The sequence below is a fragment of the Archocentrus centrarchus genome, chromosome 23, assembly GCF_007364275.1.
Source record: "Archocentrus centrarchus isolate MPI-CPG fArcCen1 chromosome 23, fArcCen1, whole genome shotgun sequence".
NCBI lineage: Eukaryota > Metazoa > Chordata > Actinopteri > Cichliformes > Cichlidae > Archocentrus > Archocentrus centrarchus.
Genome location: NC_044368.1, coordinates 316,765 through 342,964, shown reverse-complemented (window position 1 = coordinate 342,964; position 26,200 = coordinate 316,765). Strand labels below are relative to the sequence as shown.

Below are 26,200 nucleotides of genomic sequence, written 5' to 3'. Positions count from 1 at the left end.
CTAATTTCAAGCAAATAAAAAACAATATATTTTAAAATTACTTTAATTCATTGTCAATTTAAAACAGACAAACTGCAGGATAACAAAATATGACATGTTTTGCAAAGGCAACATTTGCTTTTTACATGCAAGTCAAAAAGTATAGAAACCAAACCATCATGAATGAGTGCTGAGTACGGCTTAGTCCTGAACGCCTCCTGAAATCATCAGAGGGTTGCTAGAAGATAAAGAAAGGGAAAATGTTTTATTTAACACATGAAATATACAGCAGGTTAAACTGCATTCATGGCAGTTAAAGACAGACAGGATGAGGAGGACAGATTTGGTGGACAGACACTCTTTCTCTGACCTTCCCTCATTGTAGCTGTCCTCCTGTCTGTTATGAATGGACAGGACAGACAGAGGTGGAGGCAGAGAAAGAGACAGAGAGGGAGAGATGGACAGAAAGAGAGGGGGACAGACAGAGTGTTTTTACTCTGTCCTCCTCTCCATCAACATGGAGAGGAGGACAGAGAGTAAAAATGCAAAGAGCACACAGAGAGAACAGACTGTGTGTAAATGTGTAATCTTACTATTTTAGAAGTTCCTCTGGTAGTCCATGAACTTGCAGAGGAGAGACGTGGGTTCACTGATGTCTTTTTCTTTTGCACGAGTCTTCCTGTCATTTGTGAAGTTACTTTTCCTTTTGCAGCTTTTGTCCCTATTCCAGGGTTGAGGCCTGTGAATCACCTAAAAACAGATGGGAGACAAATAGCTCAGTAAAATAAAGAAACTACTACTTTCTTTATTTTAAGGTACATGTTACCTTTTTAGATTAGATGCTTGTGAACTACCCAATATGTTTAAGGCATTACTGAATTAGTTCTCACCTTTGAAAAAACTCCAGTGTGTATGTTGCCTCCTCTGGATACTCAAGGTTAAAAACGTAGAAGGTAGCAAAAAGTGCTGCGAGACCAGCGTGGAACGTAGGTTGAACGCCCTCACAAACAATTTCACCCTGGATGCTTATCATCCACTGATGAAGGGTAACATTGTCTCCTGAAAAAATAACAATATTCACTGATATTAGTTTTCATTTTAATTTAATGTTCAGTTACAGAGACACATTTCTATAGACCTAGGGATGGCAGATGCAGTAAGATGGCAATATCCCACTGTATCTTCCACCCATTTGTCTATAGACAGGGGGATACAGTGAGACACCCTGAGGAGTGCATTGTGCATATGTTGTACTTACCAAGGGCAATGAGTTGTGGACCTGGCGGCAGGTTGGGTTCCTTCAAGATCTGCAGTTGTAGCACACCTCTGTAAAAGCAACATCACAACATAAGATTACCTAAGACAAAAACGTACAGCACTTGGACCCCCCCATTCTTCCTCATTTCATTAACTAGAGTTCTAATCATTTTTCTATGTGGGAGTTGCCTTTTTTCATTAGCCACTGTAGTTCGCACATCATTTGGCATTTAGTCCCAGGGGATCTGAAATGTCTCTGGCCAAGAAGTTAAAGTAGCTGATGAAGAGGTTGGTGGATTCAGTGTCCAAACTAATGGAACATGGAGGTGGACTTCTTGCTGGGATATCATCACACACATTTTTTTCTAAAAGAGAAATAAGAACATTTTCTGCACTTTCACTGCAGTAGTACTAAAAATTGTATGAACAACAAGAACAACCTTAATAAACCTGTTAGTAGTTGATTTTCGATTATTGCATCGATTACTCGAGTAATTGGATAAGAAATACTTTTTTCATATTAACAATTCATCTGCATATTTCAACTTCTGTACTGCAGATGCTGAAGGACCTCCAGCTGTTTCCCAGTAAAGGTTTTAACCCTGCCAGCACTCCTAGGTGGGCCCCATATGGGATAATCAAGGGCAAACATTATGGGCCCCATAAGGTTTTGTCCGCGGTTTCCATGGTGGCCCTACATGGCTTTGCCCAGATAGATTTTAACTGGCCCTGAATATGTGTTCATTCGGACCCAGACAGTTGACTTACATGAGGCCCATGCAGGGTCCATGCATAGCCCATGCATGCATGGACCGTATGGGTCCGAATGAACACATATGATCCAGCGGTCCAATTAAATTCGACATTCTTTTCAGACGCATTTCAGTTCACAGCAAAGAGCTGTATTTTCAAAACACAGCCGCCTTACTGTATTATCGTGCTGTAGTTTTTACAGCAATTTGTTACACTGCCCCGAAGCTGTTACTGTCCCTGGAGAGCTGTTTGCTAAGGAGCAGCTAAATGAGCCCAGAGGAGCCTAGCAGAGCCTGACCGATGCAAGATTTTTAAGACCGATACTGACATCAGTGTTCAGTGATTAAAAACAAACACAGCATAAACATAAACTAACATTTCATATGTATCCTTATTTATCTACTCATTTATGCTCTGCCGACTCTGATCAGCTGGTTGTTGATTGTGGCTCTGCTTATATGTAATGATTTACACATGATATTTATCAGCTTATCTGCTGCTGGGATGTCCAGAGCAGCATCGAGGGACTGTTCATGTTTTGTTCTGAAACTAGCAATGAAAAAGTGAACAACACCTGAATTTAAAGCCAACATGTTGAGTTTACTGTCAGAAAACTGGGAAAAAATGTGAGCAGATAAAGTCTGAAAAAGGGCGACTGGACTTTTTAAAGTTTCTAGAAGAAGTTTCACCTCTCATCCAAAAGGCTTCTTCAGTTCTATAACCAAATGGTGAAGAGACCCAGGTGGGAGGGTGGTTGTTGACCCACTATTGATCATATTGAGCATAATCACGAGCCAAGGTGTGAAAAAAAAGGCGTGGGTCATTACAATCAGTGGTCGAGGTGGCTCTTCTATGCTGTGCCAAGCTTTTGTGGAGTAGCTATGGCACAACATAGAAGAGTCACCTTAATAGGACCAGACTCAGCTGTACTTTTGCACCTAAAGTTCAAAGGTCACCCTTTTGGGATGGTGGGGTTCACATTTTGGACCGGGAAAACAGATGGTTTGAAAGAGGAGTTAGAAAAGCATCTATGGCCACTGTGAACAACATCACTGAACAGAGGAGGTCATCAACAATGTTGTCCTGAGTTCCCTCCCCAGCCACCTCAACTCCCACTCCAGCTTTTTGTAGGTAACCTCAATAGGTCACATGATAGAGTGGTGAGAAGTCCCTCATTAGTTTCTCCCAAAACCCCTGATTGTAATGACCCACTATTGCTCACGTGATTATGCACATTATCAATATTGGGCAAATGACCACCTCCAGGGGACCGTCTCACTGGGATTTAAATACCTGCGTCTCTCCATCTTTTGGTTTTAGAACTGAAGAAGCCTTTTGGATGAGCGATGAAATGTCTTCTAGAAACTTAAAGAAGTCCAGCGGCCTTTTTTCCAGCTTCAGAGATGACCATGACCTGGATAAACCTGCACAGATAAATATTTGTTAATCCCTGCTCTGAGGGTTTGATGATCTAATCGTTCCAGCTGCAGAGCAGGAAACCTTTCTCCTAAACTCTGTGAGAACCCTGCAGGCCACACATGTTCTGACTACTGCTTTATGCTGCTTAGGTCCTCCTGAGGGGCCCTCGGCTCTTTGTACCGGGACCAGACCGATGGCCCTGTGAGGATGATGGACCCCATGACCCCGCCGGGCCCCGGCTCCAACACCAGGAACAGTACCAGGACCAGGTGCGGGATGGAGCCCAGAACCTCAGCATATAGGCAAACACTCACTGTGGTCCTGCTGGTGGTTGGCACACTGGTTTCTGTAGTGACCTCAAGCTCACCTGCTGCAGGTAAACTGTGATTTTTTTTTTTTTTTTCTAAGTGCTAGCCTGCAGTTACCTGCTTGTGTCTGACCTCCAACCTCTAGGCTATTTGTACAGAGCAGGAAGTGAACGGTGGACTTCCTTATAAGGAATGCAGAGCTGCAGGAATCTTATTCTGAGCTTATTTTAGCGTCGTATTCTTGTCCTCCTACATTACTGAGTCACACACACACACAGCGAGTCACATGACCTGCTGATGTCAGACTGTGGAGGTTTAAAGTGACATCAGCTGATCAGATGTAGACATATAAACGAAGCAGGAAGCTTCTTCACCACAAACAGCTGCTCAGCGGTCAGCTCACTGTTGTGTTGGTGTGAAGTCACATTTAGTCCTGAAACTTTACTCAAAATGAGCATTTTGATATTTACAGGGGTTGTGCTTTCATTACAGCACCCTCTATGGGTTATAAAGTGCACCACAGGTGTTGGACTTCCACCCAAAGCTGTTTGATTATTTATTATATATGAATTTGACACAGCCTGATGAAGATTTAGACAAGACACATCACCTGGTTATACCTGCACACAGAAATGTAGCACCGTTTCCTGAATTAACTTGTTTGTACCTCAGCCTGCCTGTGCTCCTGCCAATCAGAGTCATGCAGCCCCACCACTTCTCTGTAAACTGTGGATTAAATAAAGTAGAAAAGCTCAATAAAATATACAAAAGAGCTCAGTGAGAATAAAACAATTAGAAAACAAAGCTCAGGGAATACTAATCTAATGAATCAGAAACACTTACAGGAGTTTTGGTTTCCTGGATCTGAGTCTGAGGCAGCATCATTAAAACCATCGCCAAAGGAAAAACAGCTGCTCGAGACTCTGTTTGGTTTGAATGATTTACAAAAAAAAATAATTCAAACTTTAAAAGTTATAACCCTCCAAAATTAACCTCTCAAAGTTTTAGCCCCACAGTGCACTTGGAGTGGGTCATACCCATCATTAATGTGATCCATTAATGTGTTTATTAGCTGGATGATGGAAATGGAGATGAATTTATATATCCTACTGGGGGAGGCAAGGCTGAGATGGAGCTGCCAGGCAGGAGGAAAGAGGAGGACCTCAGAGGAGGTTCATGGACAGAGTGAAGGAGAACATGCAGGGGAGGATGCTGGAGGCAGATGATCCACGTATAGGGAGCAGCTTGAAGAAAAAGAGGATGATATACTGTTGGGAAGCTTCATCTCTAATAATATGTCATATGAGTAGATTTAAATTTTAAACTTGCAAAATCAGAAGGAACCACAGCTTTAAAATAAATGTGATGGAGTACAGAAGTTTACTGCTGCCGTTAAACATATCTGGACTTAACACATCTGCCACAGCTGTAGCTGTGAGGACCCTCGGTGTCAGGGAGCCCGGGGACCATCAGGACATGCTTCTCAGAGCTGATTCGCCCTTCAGGTCTCACCCGATTCTCTCAGGATTAATTTAATTCCTTCTGTCCAGACTCCCTCCCCTCATCCCAGCCGGTCACAGCAGGCTGCCCCTCCCTATATAAATGAAATGTAATTGAACTGAATGCCATTAGAGGTGATCACGTGATCATCCTTTTACCTGTGTGAGAGAGTACAGGTGCTGCACAGCAAGCAGCAGCTAAGATAAATGCAGGTTGGTGTCTACCTAGGTTAGCAGTGAGGCTCAGGTAGTGCAGGCGCCCCCCAGTGGCCATGGGCTCCATTAAAGCGCTCCAACTATGACAGAAAATCAGCGCGGAGATGATTTTAAAGGAAGAAATGACTTTTAGCTTCTGTCTGTGTGAGAGGGCGTCGTCTCCTGAATACCAATGACTCGTCTCTGCTCTGCACGTGACGCTGCCGCAAAGCACGGCGTCACCACGGCAACAAGGCCAAGACCAGATGAAAGAGACCCAGTCAAGTCTGAGTGTGTGTGTGTGTGTGTGTGTGTGTGTGTGTGTGTCACAAAGACAAATAGGTTTAAAGAGACTGCAGAGGAGGAAAAAAAGAGGAGTGTGTTTCTGCTGTGTGACTGCAGCAGCATGATGTTCACGCACGATGAGGACGAGCAGCGCGGCTGCAGCTTTACCTTAAACTGAACCAAGAACAGCGACGTCTCATTGAGATGATGTGTGTTCATTTACACAGCTGCACCCTTTCACAGTTGGATCCAGACGGAGAGGTCTGTGAGAATGAAAGAATTAGCTGTGGGGGGCTTTAAATCATAAAATACTGATGTTTGTAATGGGGGGGGTCACTGTTCGTTCAGGCTCCTCAGGTTTGGAGAGAATCCGGTTTTGGTCACGGCGTCTTTGTTCGGATACACTGAGCTTTTATGTTCATGATTTCTGTCCTTCTGGCCCACAGGTGAGCTGGACTTCAACAGGACGACTGATCCTTCTTCACCATCATCCTCCCTTTCTCCCAGACCCTCACCCCCCAGCCACCCCCCAGACTCTGGATACTACAGTAATGGAGGTGGTGCAGGCTCGGCAGAGGACCCGGACTCTGGCGCTCAGGGGATCCACCTCCTGCTTAGACCTCCAGACCTTCTGTCCCCCAGTCTACCCCCACCCCTCCCCCCACACAGCCAGCCCACCCTCACTCCTCCTCCCCCCTGGGAGCAGGGCCCCTCGCTGGAGGAGGCCTGGGGTTCTGGGGACTATCTGGAGACTCTGTCCTTCATGGTACCTGAAGGTGAGGAGTTGGCCCTCGCCACGCCACTGCCCAGTCATCCCTACGACCAGGCCAATGGGGGGGACTGGATCTCTTATGACACCTCCTTCCCTGCTCGCCCCACTCTCCCTCTGTCCTCCCGACTTCCCCTCTCCCCCTCCTTCTCCACCCCCAGCATTCCCTTGCATACTCTCCCAACCCATCCGGACGTTTTCCCCACCTGGGACGAGGACTATGACTTGGAGGACATGATGCCGCTGGAGCCAACGGAGCTGTTGCTGCCCGACATGAACAGTCTGGAGTACTACACAAACCTGCTGGCCCGGGAGAGGGAGAGGGAGAGGGAGAGGGAGAGGGAGAGGAACAAAGTAACCCAGAAAGACTCCAAACCAGTCATTACTCCTACAGCAACACACACCCACCATCCTCCTGTAACTCCATCCCCAAGCCCCACTCCTCCTCCAGGACTGGAACCTAAGCATCCCCCAGCAAGGCCCACCCCTCCCCTCACCCTTTCACCTATCCTTACAGGTGAGGATGAGACACCTGCTCCAACAACCACCCCCAAGATCCCTTCCACCCTGACTCCTCCTTCTCCAAAACACAAAGAGCGTGTCCCAGTCCCAGACAGGCATCCTTCCCGACCCCCATCCAACACCACCAGCTGGGTACCACCCCCTCCCCCGCTGGGACCGCCCACTCGCCCTGAGAGACCAGAGAGGCCCACAGTGGTCACAGAAACGCCAGCAAAGGCTCCTCCCACCAGGACCACAACCACCACTAAGGCTACGACGACAACAACCTCCACCATCACCACCACCACCACCCATATCACAGCCATCAGCCTGACCAGAGCCCCCCCAGTCACCACACCCAGAGTGGCCCAGACCCCACCCTCCAGACAGTACCTGTGCAATGTCACTAAGCCAGAGATGTACCTGGTCAGAGTAGGTAAGAGCCCAGAGGGTCACGTGACTCCCTCCAGGTTCTGCACAAACAAGAATGCATTTTCTGTCCAATCACTGATGTCTTCCTGTTTGTGTTGTGCAGTCAGCTCCAAAGGCTCATCGGCTGGTTTCAGTCAGGTCCGAGATCTTCTGAAGAGAGAGTTCAACCGCTCAGTGGAGCTGCAGGTACAAACAGCATCTACCAGCAGCTGTTGATTGTAGATAGATCGATACTTTATTGATCCCAAAGGAAATTAGGGAACAGTTTCTCATTAGTTTCTCCTGACAGATCAGTTGGACTTCACACATCACATAAAACTGGCTAAGCTCAAACTCGCTCGCTAACTGAAGTGTTAGCTTTTAGCTCATCCAGCCGCTGTGGTGAGGCATCCTTCATCGATCTGTCGACAGTCACAAGAATTGCTGCTCCTCCTACAGTTCAAACTCACTGACAATGATCACCTAATATTTGTCATTCTCACCAGATTTGAAGCCTCATGACAAGAGAACCCGAGACTGAGTCACTACATCACTGACATTCTGGCTTCTGTGAAGCGGGTCTGTCAGTGGACTCCGTTAGCTTTTTGGTCACTGATGATGCAGAAAAGAGGCACTTTGGATTCTAGTTGAGTAGAAATGAGTCTGCAAACCGTCAGAGGCAGACAGAGAAATCTGATCAGACGTGCAATAAAAACAGTTTAATACATGAAAATATGCCACCTAATGCACGCTTTCATTTTTTTCTTTATGTTTCTTTCTTTTTTTGCTTATGTTGCTGAAGCCATATTTGATGTTAATAACTGAACTAAACCTTAAATCCGGAATCAAATTTAATTCAACTCAGTTCTTTCTAATCTTGGTAAAGTAAGTAGAATAAAGTAGATCTCCTCAAACCATCGGTGTGAGTGCTGCTTTCTCACCTGTGCAAATTAAAGTTCCTCACTGAACTCACCTGGTTGTTTTCTCTTCAGTTCCTGAGAACTCCATCCAGTTTTGCCTTTCGCGTTGTGTCGGGACCACTGATCTTTACTGCCGTGTCCATCATCAACGCCCTTCGCAGACCACCATCACGCTTCGGCCCCATTCCCACCGTGTCACCGCTGTACACTATACCTGACTTCAGGTATCAGATCCACTCTGTGCTGCAGTTTGTTCCCACCCACATCGACATCAGAGTCTGCAACTTCAGTGAGCGGGTGGAGAGAGGGCTCGCGATGGCGTACGCAGAGACACGAAAGAGATCTCATGAGGCAGGAAATGCCACCGTACAGGTGAGTCTGACCGCTCTGTTGTCACCATATTTTCAGGCTGTCCCTTCTGCAGCACTTTTGTAAATTCTTTTACTTTGTCACGCAGTTGTTGAACATCACCATGAGTGCAGCCCAGCCAGCAGCGGAGCAGAAGGTACCCGTCGAGATTACATTTGCAGTGCGGGATGGGCAGGGCTACTTGCTGGGGTCGGAGGTCAGTGAACACCTGAGGAAGCTCAGCCTGGTGGAATTCAGCTTCTACGTGGGATTTCCTGTGCTGCAGATCGCAGAACGTACGGCACACAAATGAAGGACATGTTAGAACAAACATTAAAGATGTTGACTGTTAATTAAACCTGTGTTCACAGCCTTCCACTACCCTGAGCTGAACACATCTCACCACCTGCGCTCCACCTGGGTCCGTACAGGTAAAAACTCTGCACAAAGTCTTTGTACTGTCTAGTACTGTTTTACTGTAAAAACTTGTTTTACAGTTTGTGAGTATCACTCTGTGATGAACTCCCATCTGTGTGGTTTCAGTCCTGCTGGGAGTTCAGGAGCAGCTGGTGGCCGAGAGAAGTTTTAAAGCTCGTCTGGAGAGACGTCTGGCTCTGCTGCTGGAAGAGGGACTCCAGGAAACCAGCAGGAGGCGCTGGAGGAGAGCCACAGCTGTGGGCAACAACAGTCTACAGGTACACACACAGTGCAGGTATACACACCATCGAGGTATGCACACTGTACAGGTGATTTGTAAAAGTGACTTTGATCTCTAATGAATTTCCATCAGCACACCTGTGCAGTGTGGAGGTGCAGTGAAGCTTCATAAAACTCACCTGTTGTGTCTCAGGTGGTGCGGGTCTCCAGTCTGTCAGGAGCAGAGCGCCCTCTGGAGGTCTCTTATTTTGTTGAGGGTCCAGGTGGGGAGAGGGTCCCTGCTGAGGTGACGGCCGCCACCCTAAACCGCGTGGACCTTCAAAGAGCCGCCATCGTCCTTGGACACCGAGTCCAGAGACCGCTGGCCCAACGTGAGTCCAACCCCGAGTCTGTACAAACAGCCTTTGATTGGTTTAGAAAATGTTGTATCAATAAAGCTTGATTGTGTCTCTCCTGTGTCCAGCTGTGGAGACCCTTTCCGTCCCTCCAGCGGAGACTCAGAGCAGCAGCATCTGGCTGATCGTCGGCGTGGTTGTCCCAGTCGTACTGGCCGTCTTTATAATCATCATCCTGTACTGGAAGCTGTGTGGCTCCGAGAAGCTCGAGTTCCAGCCAGATGCCATTAACACCATCCAGCAGAGGCAAAAGGTCAGAGGTCAACAGAAAACAGTTTCAATTTAAAATAAACTTTATATGTGTATTGTATTTGGATGTGAGGGAGGAGCTTTAAATTCTCATCTAATGCTAGCTAGCCTGGCTATCAGTCTGCATCCACAGACTGTGCAGGAGCGTCTCACACACACCTGCTAATCAGTGCTCTCTTTAACAAGGGAGCCTCCAGTGGACTTTAGAGGAACTGCAGGTTCCTCCACCCTGGAGGTCCACGGTTGGTGTTCACCTGTAGAATCAGACTGACCCCTGATGTGTGTCCTCTGCCAGCTTCAGGCTCCCAGCGTTAAAGGCTTTGATTTTGCAAAGCTTCACCTGGGTCAGCACAGTAAAGATGACATCATGGTGATCCAGGAGCCCAGCCCACTTCCTGCCCCCGTAAAGGAGGCCACACCCTCTGATGGCGGAGACCTCAACACCCCCAAATCTAAAGGATCATCCACCAAGGCAGCACGGTCAAGCCGGCGTCGGGGGAGGTTAGAGAACCTTAGCTAGAAATGAAAAATCCAGAAATATGTTTTGACTTGTTAAAAGGCAAAATTGTCCCAAAACGTTACAAAAACTTTTGCACTTTTATACTTTTATAGAATATAAAACTTCACTGGCTTGTTGATAGGATGCTTTTTCATTTGGACCAATTGTCAATATCAAATGTTTTTACTGATATATCTTCCCTTTAGAATTATGACTTATTGTCATATTCTTATTCGTTGACCGCTAATCAACAATTTGTAAGAGATTTTTTTTCATTTATATACAACTTTGGCCATTTTATTCACAAAACAAAAAGGGTCTATCTGCAAAATCAAGCTTTCATTTGGTATTATAAGGTTCTATTATTTAATATCTCAAAACTGTCAGAATGCAGATAGAACCTTATAATTCTAATATATCAAAATATTATTAAATCAAGCAGAGATTAGAAAGTGAAAGTTTACAGACTCCAGAGAGAAAAAGAAATCATAGGCCTGGTCGACTGAACAAACTGTCTGTCGTCAGGCTCAGCCCATCAGATGGCGACTCGTTAGGAAGTGACCAGTCGAGCGGCAGGGAGTCAGCGGAAGAAAGCACCCGACCTGTGGCCACGCCCAGTGAGGGGAAACAGCACAGGAAGACACCCAAAAATGGTGAGAGTTGCAGTGACATCATCAGGTTGAGTATTTGTGATGAATACACTGAAAAAGGAGGTTGAGGCTTCTGCTTTGTTCAAACTTTGTCTTTTCTCTCTAATGCATTGCCTACCTGAAGGGAGGAGCAAGATGGGTATGTTACCATGCCAACACATCACCACCTTCCCACATACTGCTGCTCTGATGCACATTTTCTATCAACAGAGACAGAGCTCATTATTTCTCAGGGATTTCAAATATCTGATCCTAAGTAATTACAGAACACCTTGGACTGGATTGGGGGGGCTATCCCAGCTGACATAGGGCAAGAGGCAGGGTACACCCTGTACAGGTCGTCAGCCTGTCACAGGGCTAGCACAGAGAGACAAACAACCCTTCACACTCACATTTACACCTACAGGCAATTTAGAATCACCAGTTAACCTAACCCCAGTAACTGTTGTTTGAAATGCGCTGTTTGAATGAAAATGAATAGACAGGTCACTTTCATCACTGTATGAGCTATCTGGATGTTCTTTGCCTCTCTGAAAGGACTCTGGCAATGACCTCTGACCTCTGTGGCAGGGTCTTGGTCTGCCTGAGGAATTTCCTTCCTTCTCTTTGTTTGTTTTGCTGCTCATTCCAGGAAAAACAGTTCCCTTTTCCCAGTTTTTCTTTTTTTTGGGCTGCTTCCACAGCAGATGGCTAACCAGCTTTATGCCCCTGTAGTTACCACAGCTCTGCACATCAGCCTTGTTCTTCAAAACCAGTACCCGTACACTTCTTTTCCATCCCTCAGGCATCCTCCCCAACATTGTGTTAAACAGTCTGGTTAAAAAGTCCACTGCCCTCTCTCCTAGACACCTCTGTACCTTTCCCTCTTCAGAGCTGTACTCACATCCTTCTTGATCCTCTGCACTTCCCGATTCAGTAACTGTCCTCCTCTCTCTCTGTCTCTCTCTTTTTCTTCATTCATCATCTCCTCAAAGTCCTCCTTCCATCTTTTCAACACCCTCTCTTCACTTGTTAGCACTTTTCCATAAGTTCCCTTACCCTTTTCTAACCCTAACCCTCTCTGTCCTTAATCACTCTAACCTGCTGCACATCCTTTCCAGCTTGATCTTTCTGCCTAGCCAATCCCTGCAAGTCCGGCCTCACACACAACTCACTGTAATCCTTTTCCTTTGTCTTTGCCACCTTTCTTTGCTGTACGCCTCGCTTCCCACTACTCCCATCTAGTTTCTTCATCTCCCTGACTATCCCACTTTTTCTTTGCTCATCTCATCCTTTGAATACTTTCCTCTGGTTAGAGGGTACACCAAATGCACTCTTGGCAGTTTCCTCAGTACTCCAGCTGTACTTCCTCTGTCATCTGGTGACTCTTCCCTATCACCCAGAGCCCATCTCAACTCCTTCCTGAACTCTGTGCAACATTCTTCTTCAACTTCCACCATTTAATCCTCACCTTGGTCTTCACTCGCTTCCTCTTCATGATGTCCAAAGCCATCCTACAGACTACCATCCAATACTGCCTAGCTACATTCTTCCCTGACACCACCTTCCAGATTGCACCTTCTTCATAAGATATAGTCCACCTGTGTGCACCACTCTTATGTGTCACTCTGTGTTCCACTCTCTAATTTTTTGCAAATTAGAGAATTTCTTTCCGATAACATCGACTTGCAGTATTTTAATTTACAGCTGTAAAATATCTCATCTGTGTCTGCAGCCTGCACATCTCTGCTCAGCACCACCGTGTCACATGACCACATGGCAGCAAAACACAGCAGAGTGAGAGAAGAAGGGGTGGAGCAAAGTGTGCTTGCATGAGAGCAGCTGATTGATCCTGCATAGCAGGGCTTATTTGAAGCTTGTGATTAAATCTCTGACAAACACATTAATGATGAGTTACACGAGCTTTCTGTGGGATTTCATAGGTGCACCCTAATCCTTTAAAGTTCTTACTTGCTGATATAAAAGTTGCACATTCAGGGTTTAAAACATTTAGGAGAGTTGATTTGAAGGGAAAATCTTTCATTTCTGAAAATGTGCTTGTTTAGCATGTGATTCACTGAGAGACCAACCTACAATCTAACCCTCACCACCCTCTAAATGGTTCACTGAAGACTAAGAGCTGAAGTATCAGTTTAACTGTTTACAAAGTAAAATAAAGCTTCACCAGCACCCACATAATGGCACCCTCCCCAGTGTACAGCAGTTATGGCTGTAAACATGTTTATTTCTGCTGGGTTCTGCAGTTGTATATGTGCAGGTCTGGTCTGGATGTTATTAGTGCTTTACCTACACTATACTGCCTAAAATATTTGCTCGTCTACCTTCATACACACATGAACCTGAGTAAGAGCCCATTCTTAATCCAGAGGCTTTATTATGATGTGGGCCCACCCTTTGCAGCTATAACAGCTTCAGCTCTTCTGGGAAGTCTTTCCACAGGTTTAGGAGTGTTTATGAGAATTTCTGACCATTCTTCCAGAAGCACATCTGTGAGGTCAGACACTGATGTTGGAGAGAAGGCCTGGCTCACAGTCTCTGCTCTAATCCATCCCAAAGGTGTTCTATCAGGCTGAGGTCAGGACTCTGTGCAGGCCAGTCAAGTTCTTCCACACCAAACTGGCTCATCCATGTCTTTATGGAGCTGCTTTGTGCACTGGTGTGCAGTCATGTTGGAACAGGAAGGGGCCATCCCCAAACTGTTCCCACAGAGTTGGAACATCAAGTTGTCCCAAATGTCTTGGTATGCTGAAGCATTAAGAGTTCCTTTCACTGGAACTAAGGGGCCGAGCCCAACTCCTGAAAAACACCCCCACACCATAACCCCCCCACCCACCCACCACCACCAAACTTTACACTTGGCACAATGCAGTCAGACAGGTATCGTTCCCCTGGCAACCACCAAACCCAGACTCCTCCATCAGATTGGCAGATTGGCTTTGCATTGATCTTGGTGATGTAAGGCTTGGACGCAGCTGCTCGGCCATTGAAACCCATTCCATGAAGCTCTCTACACACTGTTCCTCACACCAGTGAGGAAATTTGAGAACTGGACTTGTTGCACAGGTATCATCCTGTCACGGTACTACGCTGGGATTCATTGAGCTCCTGAGAAGTGTTAATTTCATTGACGAAATATTTTCATTATAGTTTTCGTCAACAAACCTTTTTTCATGACGAAAATGAGACGATAACTAAATTAAAACCACCTAAAAGGATTAAAAACGATGACGAAATTAATTGACACTTTCGTCAACGAATGAAAACAAGACAAAAATGCTTGGCGGGGACGACATCCAATCAAAACTTACTTAATTTTGTGACAGGGCGGGACAAGTTAGGAAAGCATCCAATCAAATGCACAGATGCACAAATCTGCTCTAAACCCGGGAGGACCAAACTAGCCTGTGATTGGTCGTTCCTTCCGATAGAACTAAGTGATGTAAACAGTGTCAGCAGGGAGAAAGAGAAGAGCCGATGTATGGACACATTTGTCCTTTGACGTGACAAACAAAACAATGTGTAAACCATGTGGGGCGACTATCTCGGGTAAAAAACACGACAAATCTTAAACGACATCTGCAAACCAGTCACCCAGATCTCCATGCAAAGGTCAGCATTTTAATGTCATGCAGGGTAAAGTGTTTTTCCTAATCTTAGTCTTGAACACTGCCCTGTACCTTTCAGAGCGCGTCCTGCTGTAAAACGCTCGTATTATCTCAGTAAGGTGGTGTTAATGATCAGGTGTGTGGGAAGCAGGTGAAACGCTAATGTTAATATTATTAATAATATTCCATAACTTTTATGTTTAATTTTGTGTAAGTGTGTATAATGTCTAATTCAAGGGGATCTGAAGAAAAAGCATTTACGTTTTACACCCTTTATATTTTAGTCGACTAAATCGACTAAGTCGACTATATTCTAAGGATAATTCGTCGAGTAAAACTAGACTAAAACTAAATTACATTTTCGTCAAAAGACTATGACTAAAACTAAATCAAAATATACTGTCAAAATTAACACTGCTCCTGAGAGTGACCCATTCTTTCACCAATGTTTGTAGAAGCAGTATGCATGCCTTGGTGTTTGGTTTATACACCTGTAGCCATGGAAGTGACTCGAACACCTGAATTCAATGATCTGGATGGTGATTGAATACCTTTGGCAGTAAAGTGTACAGGCCTCAAATATGAATATGCTGCAGAAGAAGCGACAGCACTTTGTCATTGTTGACTAAGTCACTATATGTGAACTGACTGAAGATGGTTTTAAAATCTGGTTTGTAACTTACAGCTCCAGTTCTCAATTCAATTTCAATTCAATTTTATTTATATAGCGCCAAATCACAGCAAACAGTCACCTCAAGGCGTTCTGTGAGCTCTCAGTAGACGTTGTTGGTGAAATGCATCTTTTGGTCTTTATGTCTCCTCTCACCTTTCTCTGACTTCTCCATCCACAGCTGCTCCATCAGGCAGCGGTCCAGACGAACTTCTGTCATCATCCTCCATCTTTGATCACGTTGACCGTCTGTCTCGCGGATCATCTGACGGCACCCGTCGTCAGGCCAACAAGGTGCAGCTCATCGCCATGCAACCACGTCCAAGCCCGCCACAGCCGCATGCCCCATCTCAGCCAAGCACCTCCCTCACTGAAAAGGTCAATACAGAGGTGAGACAATCGCAAAAGGAACACATTCAGTCAATGTTTATCGTGAAATTGTTTAAAATGTAATGCAATGTCTCTATTTTCCTGCAGGTGGCGCTAAGGCACAAGTCAGAAATTGAGCATCACAGAAACAAACTGCGACAGCGTGCTAAGAGGCGGGGCCAGTGTGAGTTTCCCTCCATGGATGACATCATGGATGCATTTGGAGATGGTCCTGTTCAGAGCGAGCGGGCACAGCGACTCTACAGCTCCGCCCACGACCACATGGACTGCATCCTGCAGGCTGACGCTGCCTCACCCCCAACCCCCACTGACTCCAGGAAAAGGTCAGATGTCACCTGAGGTGAAAAATAAAAAGCAGCAGAGTTTAGTCTCACTTTACTGATCTTCCATGAACAGCTTCTGATTTTGAAGATAAACCACATGGACATCATCCCTAAGCATAGGTGAGGAAGGTGTCAAATGATGTGGGTCTGCTGGCATAGAAGCACCTCCACATTGGCTGATTTTCTCTTTGGACTGGAGGACAAAGAGGATGGTGGGGCTTGAGATGGACAGGTGGATTGGGCGCTCCATGCGCATGTTGTACCATACTATCGTGAGGTTCAGAGAGAGCTTAGCTGGAAGAATTCAGTTTACCAGTTTCCTGCGTGAGCACCTCCCCTTTGGAGGTATTCCAGACACCCCCTAGTTGGGAGGAAACCCTGGGGTAGACCACGAACTCTGGAGAAATCATTTTAACCCCTTAACTGGCAGCAAAAAAATCACCTGACAAAAACTACATAACACCCTCTGGTTATTATTGGCTCTGAACAACCCATTTCATAGCCTATTAACTGGCTGCGTCTGGTCCGCCGGCCGAATGAAGTGCATTTATATGGCAGGCTAGACCCGCCCATTTTGACTGACACCTCATTCGGCCAATCATGTTAAGAAATCGGTTTCCCAGAGCCAATAATACTCAGAGGGCGTCACGTAGCTTTGTCAGGTGATTTGGTGCAGCCAGTTACATGATTGGCCGAATGACGTGTCAATAAAAATGGGAGGGTCTAGCCTGCCATATAAAAGGGACTACAAACGGCCCGTCACCGGGCCCTTGCCAGTTAAGGGGCTACAGAAGTACCAAACACATGTTGGTAACAAAGCTAAGCTCATTATTGTTTAGTCTGGTTCCCACACTGACTGTAAATATTATTTTTCCACCAGAGGGAGGCGCTCTCCTCGGAGTCGGCGGGCTCAGCCAGGACCTGGAAGTCTTCCTGACACAGACAGAGACCGGCTGCTCACTGATCAGAGCGCCACCTACAGGAAATACCCTGGACTCAACAACGTGGCCTACATGGTGAGGCAAACAAAATTTAACCATCAAATAAGCAAGGTAGGTCTAACCTGGATACGTGGCCTGTTATAAGCATTCATAGAAATATAGAATATTTAAGTGTTCTGGAGGTAGACGGATGATCTGAACTAGTATTGATGGTATGGTCAGCATAAAGTGGACATGCAGAGCTGAGCCTTAATGTGACTGTTGCTGAAATCTGAGTAACACAGGAAGTCATATTGATCCCTGTGGAATATGTTTGTATGATAACAGAGTGCTAACTTGATGTTCTGCCTCATTTCTCACAGTCGGACCCTGACCTGCCCCCAGACCACGGCAGTCCCTCACCCACAGACGAGGTGTTTGACCCAGCCCCGGCCCCGCCCCCCTACATGCCCCCCCAGCCCTCCATTGAAGAGGCCCGGCAGCAGATGCACTCCCTCCTGGATGATGCCTTCGCCCTGGTGTCGCCATCCTCGCAGGGCAGTGCCGGGGTAAGCGGAGTAAGCCCCGCCCTGCCCAGCCCCTCCCCTCAGAGCCGGCCCCCGGGCTCTTACCCAGCAGTCCCCTCCCACAGCCCCTTCTCTGCAGTGAGTGTGTCAACCTGCAGATGAAGCAAGATACCTCTGCCAAGAATCCATGTTCTGGTTTCATTTTCTTGTCTTTCTCTTCTTCCCATAGAGATATGCAGAGCTGGGGATGTCCCCCACCTCAGTCCAGGGCCTGCTGCAGAGGTCAGTATCAGTACACCCAAACCCAGGTCCAGGTCTGTGTGCTGGGCCTGAACCAGAGCTCATTCTCCATGTGGTTGTCCAGACAGGGCCTGAGCTCAGGAGGGTATGTGTCTACTGGAGAGCAGCTGCAGGAGTCAGTTTACTCCAGCAGGGGGCAGTATGAGGACCCACCCTCCTCCTCTAGACCTCGACCTGTAGGAGGGAGCACAGGTACAGTCACTGCAACCGACCAATAACATGTCACCATTTTTGTTTGTTTGTTTACATTACCCCACAGCAGGTCTTCATAACCTCCTGATGTTCAGTATGTGTGGGTGTTATAGAAAAAATTACTGTGATAGAAGTCATTGCAGCTATGGACGTGAAGCAGTGATTCCCAAAGTGTGACCCACAGCAGGGCAATGGAGTCAATAAAACTGTATTCAATTCAATTTATTTTAATACTGCGTTTAAATATTTACATTTTAAAAGAAGCATTATCTTCATTTTCTGACCTGCTTTTCATCCTGAGCTCACGTTGTAGCTTGTCAACAGTGGGAAGCACTGAAATGGAGCCATGGTGATCAGGAGCAAATGTAAAGCTGTTAATGAGGAATCAGACTCACAGAAATACTTTGTGTCAGGACTGTGTGACACTCACAGTTGTGATTAAAGGTTTGGGTGGGCTGCAAATAGCCACCCATAGACTGTGTTCCTCTCACTAGTTGGCACTGGTTTGTTAAACACATTAGTTGTGTTATCAGTGTACAGCACAACCTGCTCTGCCTGGGGCTGCAGCTCCTGACAGAACTAAGGTCTCTCATGGATACTGTAAATGAAGGTGAGAGCTGGTTGGCCCACTTTCATCAGCAGGACCAAAATTCCCAAACAGTGCAACAGTAATGTGTAATACTGTCTTGGCTTTGTTCTGCTCTCCTTGTCTTTCACTGAGCTCAGCTGAAAGGTCCAACAGGAGAGACTGCCCTCTGGTGGTGCAGTGCAGAAGGAGATTAGGGAGTAGTTAATCTGGAACAAGGTATTTTTTTCTCATGGGAGATCAATGTTTTTATGCAGAGTCTCTGAAAATAATTGAAAAAGCCAACATAATACTAATACCGCCCATACCAAATATGACTGTCTATATCAGCAGCTCGTTGTGATGATTTACACAAAGATTGAATTTAAATCCACAAACACTCTTTCCTCCATGTGGGGGCTTTTGTTGTATTTGATGACTGACTTCGTTGACCTTCAGGTGCACAGCTCCACCACCTGACCCAAGTGGGTCTGTCCAGTCAGATTGGTGTGTACCCTGGGGTGGGTCGCAGCATGTCAGGGCCCACTGGCTCCAGCTGGAACCAGCAGCACTCAGACCAGGACCTATCCAGGCCAGGAGCCAGCAGAGAGAGCGTAAGTCTTGAAATCGCATAAAACGGGACCAAAGAAATTAGCTCTGTGGTAAAGAAATGCAGTTGAAATGTCCAGAGTAATCACTCTCTCTCCTTTATTTTCACAGGTGCTGTCTTTTCCTGAGTTCTCCTCTTCCTCTGTTTTCCAGATGCCCAGTTCCTCATTGCGGGACCCATCAGCTCCACCTCTCCTGCTGACCTCACCAACCCCCGAGTATCCACCTGAGGACGCATCACCATCTGCCCACACCTCTGCCTCTCTTATAAAGGCTATCAGGGAGGAGCTGCGACGTCTAGCCCAGAAACAGGCAGTGACCAGCTACCCTTAACTGTTTGGACCTCTTTGGATCAGGACTTATTTGGTTTTGAATGTTTTAAACCACATAGAGCCTGAAAGGTCTGAGGGAAACTAACTGGTCTCTCTTGAGCTAATGTACGTCTGTGCCGCTAAACCCAAAAAAGTCTGGACCACAATCCATGTCTGGAAACAAGAACGTGTCTCCTGAAGACCTCCGGTACTTTACAGGGTCCTGAATTTTGTCTGTCTGTCACCCCTCAGCTCTATGTTTCATTAGACATGAGTTTTACTCATATTTCCACTTAAGTGCTTCCTGGAGAGCATCATTCAATGATCATCCTTCCTGAACTTATTGATTGAGTCATTACTTTTTAAACATATGGAGCAGCAATTCATTTCTGAACTTCTGGAGTAGATGGCTTCCCTTCAGCTTTCAGTGTGTTATCCTGCCTAGAGGTCTTGAAGGTCTTGATTGGCTTCTTAGTCTTCTGGAGTTCAGTCATTGGAGGAGGCATTCTGACCTTCTTGAGTTCTTGAGGGTTCTTGAGAGGATTGGTCCAGCATAATTTCAGGGGACAGTTGCACCAGTTAGGTTTACTAAACCTAGTTCTAACTGCTAAGTCAATCTTTAAGTTCAGTCTTTAGAGTGAACTTTAGGTTGGTTGTACCAACCAACCTTAAACCTAGTCTTAACTATACCCAATATTAGTAATGTTTGTCTACATGAATGCACACAGGAAGATGGCTGCAAGACAAACAAGCAACCATGCTCATTGTAAACTTGATATATTGCTTGTAGTGTTAAAAGGTGTATAGAAAGCAGCACAGGTTCTGAACCAGGACCCTCTAGACCACTGAGCCACTGTGCTCATGTTTCAGAATCTAGGCTGGACCTTCTTTGCAGAGTTTGTATGTTTTTAATGTGCTTGGTAGGTTTTCACCAGGAGCTCTGGTTTTTCTTGCTGTTGAAAATCCTGCTAGCCTGGGTAGCCTATCTTGGATCTGGACACTCTCACAGAAGAGAGTATTCTTCTCAAGAATTTCACTTTCTGGTTTGAAGACCGGGCCAAGATTAGCAAGAAGACTGGATGGTGTAACTAGCAATATTATTAGGTCTGACTTAGAACCCTAAGTTATGGCTAACTTAGGTTAATGCATAACATAAGTTAGTGCAACCAGCTCTTGGAGAAAAACCTCATCACCTGGCTTTCAGGAGCTCAGTCCTTCCTAGAGTTCTAGAGTGAATGAACCTCCTTAATGTTCTACAGGGGGTCTATCCTTTTGAACTTCTGCAAAGCACCGTCCTTCCTGGCCTTCTTGTAGTTCATTACTTTGGAGTAGATGGTTATTCTTAACCTTCTGAGTGGATAATTGCTCTGGACCATTTCCTCCTGAAGTTCTGAAATGGATTGGTCCTCTGGACCTTCTGTGGTGCTAACCATCAGCCTCATACCATCTCGTCATTAACCACTAATTGCCTTCCACACTCCCATCAGCCACGGTGATCAGGTCTCTGTTCATAAATCATATCAATGAGGTCGTTGCACTGTCGACAGCTGGAGGTGCCACACAGTTCCTGCAGCATGGGGTCGTAAAACAGAAAAAAAAATATATAGAAATATCTATAAGAATTAATAAAATATATGTAAAGAGATAGAATCCCAATGAGCACAATATCAATGTAAGAGTTAGTACTGGAGTATTGAGATGTTACTTATTTTTTATTGCTTATATATGAAAGTATACTTTAAATCCTTTATTTTGATCAAAAAAGACCAAACTACTGTTCTATGGTTGTAATCCTCTTGTGTTTGAGCTCGCTGTAGATTCTGAGCCAGCGTTTGTTTCTCCGTGGAGACGTTGCTTAGCATAGCCGCTTGCTCGCGTGTTCATGTATTGGTGGCAATGAAAAAACTCAGCTATTGCATTGTTTTGGTATCAAGCTTTTCGTCGCTGATTTGTTGCATCCATCAGTCTGTGAGCAGAATGCTGTAGACAGGTTGGTAAAAAAGTATTACTGCAGAGAGGGGAACTGGTCATTCATCACAACCAGGAGATGCTTATTGCACAGAGGAAAGCTGATACCTAAAGCTCACTGAAAGATGTCACTGTACCTGTGATACAAGACCCACGTGATACAGCTACAGATCTCTCATCAGTGTTGTCTAATGATGCTGATAGAGGGGAATGCATACATACATAAGTTTTTAAAGGTTTATGTTTTCAGGACTCAGGTTCTCACAACAGAACACAACAAGAAGTCCTCACTTTAGCTGTGTTCTCAGTACTGGGAATACACCATGTGGTACAGGTGAGGGATTTGCCTAGGTACAACAGGAGGTGCCACACATGATGATTCACTAGCTGTAAATTTCCCATACTGTTAGCATCTTTATTCTCATATGAGTTCAACTGTAAATTACAGGCTTCATTCTGGGGAGTTACAGGTAAAGCGATTAATGTCTGATCCACCTGCATCAGACATTAAAGGCACTTTAATCTGCAGGTCTGTCTAAAAGCAGCCAGGGCTGTAGTGCATGTGCATCAATGACTCTTCTTAACAGACTGATTAACAGGAAAAATGATGCTTTACCTCTTTTTTTCTGTTTCCTTCAGTTTGTGACTGAATTACCAGATTGTTGCAGTCAGGATTTAGAAAAAAATCCTTGTGGCTAAACCCAATTATCCACACCTTCACACTCCTCAACTGAAGCGGATTTTGAGACAAAAATACATCAACAGGTTTTCCATCAGAGAGGCTGGCGGTTGAACAAAGGTTTTCCATTTCATCAGAGGAGGATAGTAATGTTTGCCATTATTGGTGGTGTGGTGGTTAGCACTGCTGCCTCAGAGAAGGCCCTGGGTTCAAATCCATCATCTATCCTGTCTGTGTGGAGTTTGCATGTTCTCCCCAATGTCTGTGTGGGTTCTCTCTGGGTACTCTGACTTCCTCCTGCAGTTAGTAGGGTTAGGTTACCTGGTATGGTGGGTTACCCATAGGTGTGAATGGTTGTCTCTCTGTGTTAGCCCTGTGACAGGCTGGCGACCTGTCTAGGTGTACTCTGCCTCTCACCCCATGGCAGCTGGGATAGGCTCCAGCCCCCCCATGACCTTGAATTAGATGAGAGGAACATTTCTGTTCTTCTATATTTATGTGAGGTCCACTGAGTGCAGTCTTCCACTAGCAGGACCATCTGGAAGTTTGGAGACTTGATTGTAGATTTTGCCAAACTTGTGGACTTCTTGAAAATTATCTCCTTCATGTCGTTGAGTCCAATAAGTGTGGGAAAGTGAGAACATTGTGTTTCAGCTGTTAGTTTCATGTACTGGTTGCACAGCTGAGCGTCTGGTTCCTCTCTCTGCTGGTTGGCTGTCTTCTCTGTATTGTGTTGATATCTGGTTCCAGAAGGTGTGAGAGGTTTTGTTTGCATCTGCTCTCTGCTCTTCTTCAGCATGTTCAACTAAGTTTGAGGCTTTAGCTATTTGTGATGTTGCAGTTAATGTTTCGCATGCTGCCAAAAAAATGTTATAAAAGTGAAGAGTTGTTCCACATCCAGTTATGAGTGATCAAAGATTGATTCATGTCACAGCGCCATGAAGCCACCGTTCATCCAAGCACAGTTGGGAAAAAAATGCACCATGAGAACCATCATGTTTCAAATTTTTTTTAAAGATATTTTTGAATCTAAATGAAGATGGTTATGAATGGAGTGGATATGATGTTGAAGATGTAGAAACCTATTATATATGGAAAAGATTTTATTGTTCTGCTGAACAGACTCAAAGACAACACATGTCATGGACCAGAAACCAACCACAGAACTCTACTGGATAGAGATGATCTGATTGGACCTAGCACCTGTCAGTCAAGCTGTAGGACTCGGAAACGCCTACAGGATCAAATGGTGCTAATTCAATGACTTGAGGTGTCTGAAACAATCAGATCGCCCACAGAACACAAAAAAAAAAATCTATCCTGCGGGTGTCCAGATAGCAAAGAGAAGTCTGACTTCTCATCAAACTCTTCATAAACTTCTCCTGAATGTTTCTGTTTTCCAGAGACTCTGTTTTCTAGGTCTGTAATCCTCAGTAAGACTCCAGCAGATGCACAGTGGACAATTTCTCATGACAAAACTACTGATCCACATTCTGAGACCATGGATTGTGGTGGTGCCCCTCCTTGCAGGCTGGTTGCTGTCATGGAGTCCAGAGACCCATCCGGCCACCAGGCTCAAACTCCATCTTCCAGGACTACAGCTTGGTGACAATGCTTCTTGTTCTGCTCTGCACTAACACCAGAATCTGCATCAGGTGGAGAACTGGTTCATGACCCATCACTTCAGGCTGACCAAGGTTGCAGGTCAGGGTTATTATAGATCAGTGAAACTAAGCCAAACACTAAAGACTTCGGGTCCCTGAAATAAACACAAAAGGAGCTAAAATGATTCCGAGCCACACAGAACCAAACTGGATGAAATAATGTCCTCAGTTTTGGTCTCTGTCTGTGTGGCTCACCACGTCAGGAGGCTTTGGTGATGGGGACATCTGAAGGGTTAGGGTGACATTTGTGCTGTGATGCTTCTTCCTGACAAACAATCCTCCATGAGTAATAAAAACTCAAACTAATGAAAACTAAACAAAAACATGCAAACGGGACTGAAAATAAAAAATACAAGCAGTGCTGGGAACAACAAGCCCTGCCCCCGGCAGACGTTTTAGCTGTCTCCAAACATTGAATCACAGAGATAACTCACAGGTCCTGTTGTCCATGCCCAGAATTTTCCTCTGACCTTCACCTAGAGGTCAAGGTCACCAAGATTCCAACTCGTCCAAGATTTTTAGCAGCTGCAACTGTGGTGTGAATTTGGTGTGAATCCTCATCATTCTTGAATTATTGCATTTTTCATGAAAACCTGACCTCTGACCTTGATCCAATTATGGCAAAAATGTAATCAGGTGATCTCGGGGTCCCCAGCCATCTTTCATGCAAATTTGGTATGAATGGGAGCGGCAGTTTTGCTGTGATACTGTTAACAGACAAACATACCAAAAGCAGACTAAAGCAGTTTCTGTATCAGTGCAATAACTGCTGCAGAGCAGGACTTTCAGCTGCAGGTGGAGGTGGAGGTGTTGCCGTGGGACCGCAGGAAGAGCGGAAACTGAAGGAAACTACGAACGTGATCAAAGCAGCGTGCAGGAAGGGAAACTGGGACATGATTAGCGGACAGTAGCTTTGATGGTGAGATATTATAACTGGTCTGCGGTCAGAGTCTGACAGCTCACAGGTGTGAAAAACAGGTCTTCAAACGGTCATCAGATCAAAGCTTTTTAAAGCTGACTTTATTCAAACATGCTGCTGGGTCAGTGACAAAATGAGTCGCTCTTTTAAAAAGTTTCAGCATTTTTGTTGTTCTTCAACATTAAATCCTTTTTGTTTTTGAAGGATATTTCTGTTCACCTTTCCCCTGCAGACAGAAATCAGTGAATGCATCCAGCAGCAGGTGAAGCGACTTTCAGGTATTAACCTTTGACCTACAGAGAACTCTTCTGTCCATGCTTCAGTCAGTAGTTTTGTCATGAATTAACTCCCATATGGCTGCTGCTCTGAGTCGAACCGCATTCCTGTTGTTCCCTTTCGGGCTCCTTTTCAACACGCCGCATCGCCGAGTTCCACGTCAGGTGAGACCAGGCCCTGGGTGTGATCCAGGTAACTCGGTGACGCTGCTTCATGGAAACGGAGCCCGAGGGAGTTCTTTTAATGTCGAGTTAGTGAGCTGGGAACACTGCCAGCAGCATCACCTGTCCAACAGCTACCAGGTGAGCGTGCCGCTGACCTGCATGGGTCACGTGACAGGACCTGTTCTACCCCACCTCCGTGTGAGCTGCATCCTGTGGTGTTTCAAGTCTGACAGACTGTGTTAAAAACATTAAAGAGATGTGTTCAGATTCAGACAGGCTGCTGAGTTTTTCTTTATTGATCACTGACTGACTTTTCCTTTGACACAAGAGAGTCTGCTGCTGATCCTTCACAGTGCTGAGCAGAAATGCTCTAATCTAAACAAACAGCTGGATTTCTAAAAACATCTGAAAAATTAAGCACGAATATTGTGAGAATAAAGTAATGAGTCCACATTATACTAATTAAGACTTGAAGGCTCTGGTTAATCTGTGAGTGTTTCTGCAGGGATCATCCCACATCACTGATTCATTTCAACCAGCAAAGGCTAAGAGTTAGCCTACTCATCAGTCTGCATCCACAGACACCTGCTGATCAGACAGCAGGTCTGTTAGTCCAATGAAGCCACAGCAGCCATATTATTAGTCAGGTAATTGCATAAAAGGCTCCAACAGCACAAACATGGTCCAGAGGTCCAGTTCAGGGGCTCCAGTTAGCTGAGGGGAAGCCGAACAGGCAACTAGCAGCTCCAGCCACCTGTGTGACCATCCACCTGTCGGTGTGAGAGGCCACGCCCGTATTAATTTAAACTTTATATAAACAGGTGAGTTATAGAAACATCCTCCCTGTACAGCTATTATGAAGGAGGAAATCAGCTCCAGAGACTAAAGCAGTTTCTGTATCAGGCTGTAAATAGGTTTATTTCTGCTGGAAAGTTTTAACATGGGAGTCTGTGGAGACTGACTCACTGTGGCGCCACTGCTGGACTGCAGAGGAACTGCAGGTTGTAATTGCTCTCAGTGCCAG

The 26,200-nt window shown here is 45.6% G+C and overlaps 1 protein-coding gene across 1 annotated transcript; it reads left to right on the top strand.

Moving 5' to 3' along the window:
* Nucleotides 1-3,618: 3,618 nt before the first annotated feature.
* Nucleotides 3,619-20,185, top strand: LOC115773637 (UPF0606 protein KIAA1549). Its single transcript, XM_030720483.1, has 20 exons — nt 3,619-3,784; nt 6,142-7,401; nt 7,501-7,583; nt 8,369-8,668; nt 8,754-8,940; nt 9,016-9,075; nt 9,188-9,339; nt 9,495-9,672; nt 9,765-9,949; nt 10,241-10,446; nt 10,970-11,097; nt 11,219-11,233; nt 15,551-15,759; nt 15,847-16,082; nt 16,963-17,134; nt 17,386-17,667; nt 17,759-17,811; nt 17,894-18,021; nt 19,046-19,200; nt 19,307-20,185. Exons 1-20 carry the CDS (start codon nt 3,619-3,621, stop codon nt 19,526-19,528), a joined length of 4,377 nt encoding a protein of 1,458 aa, XP_030576343.1. The 3' UTR covers nt 19,529-20,185.
* The last annotated feature ends 6,015 nt before the right edge of the window (nt 20,186-26,200 follow it).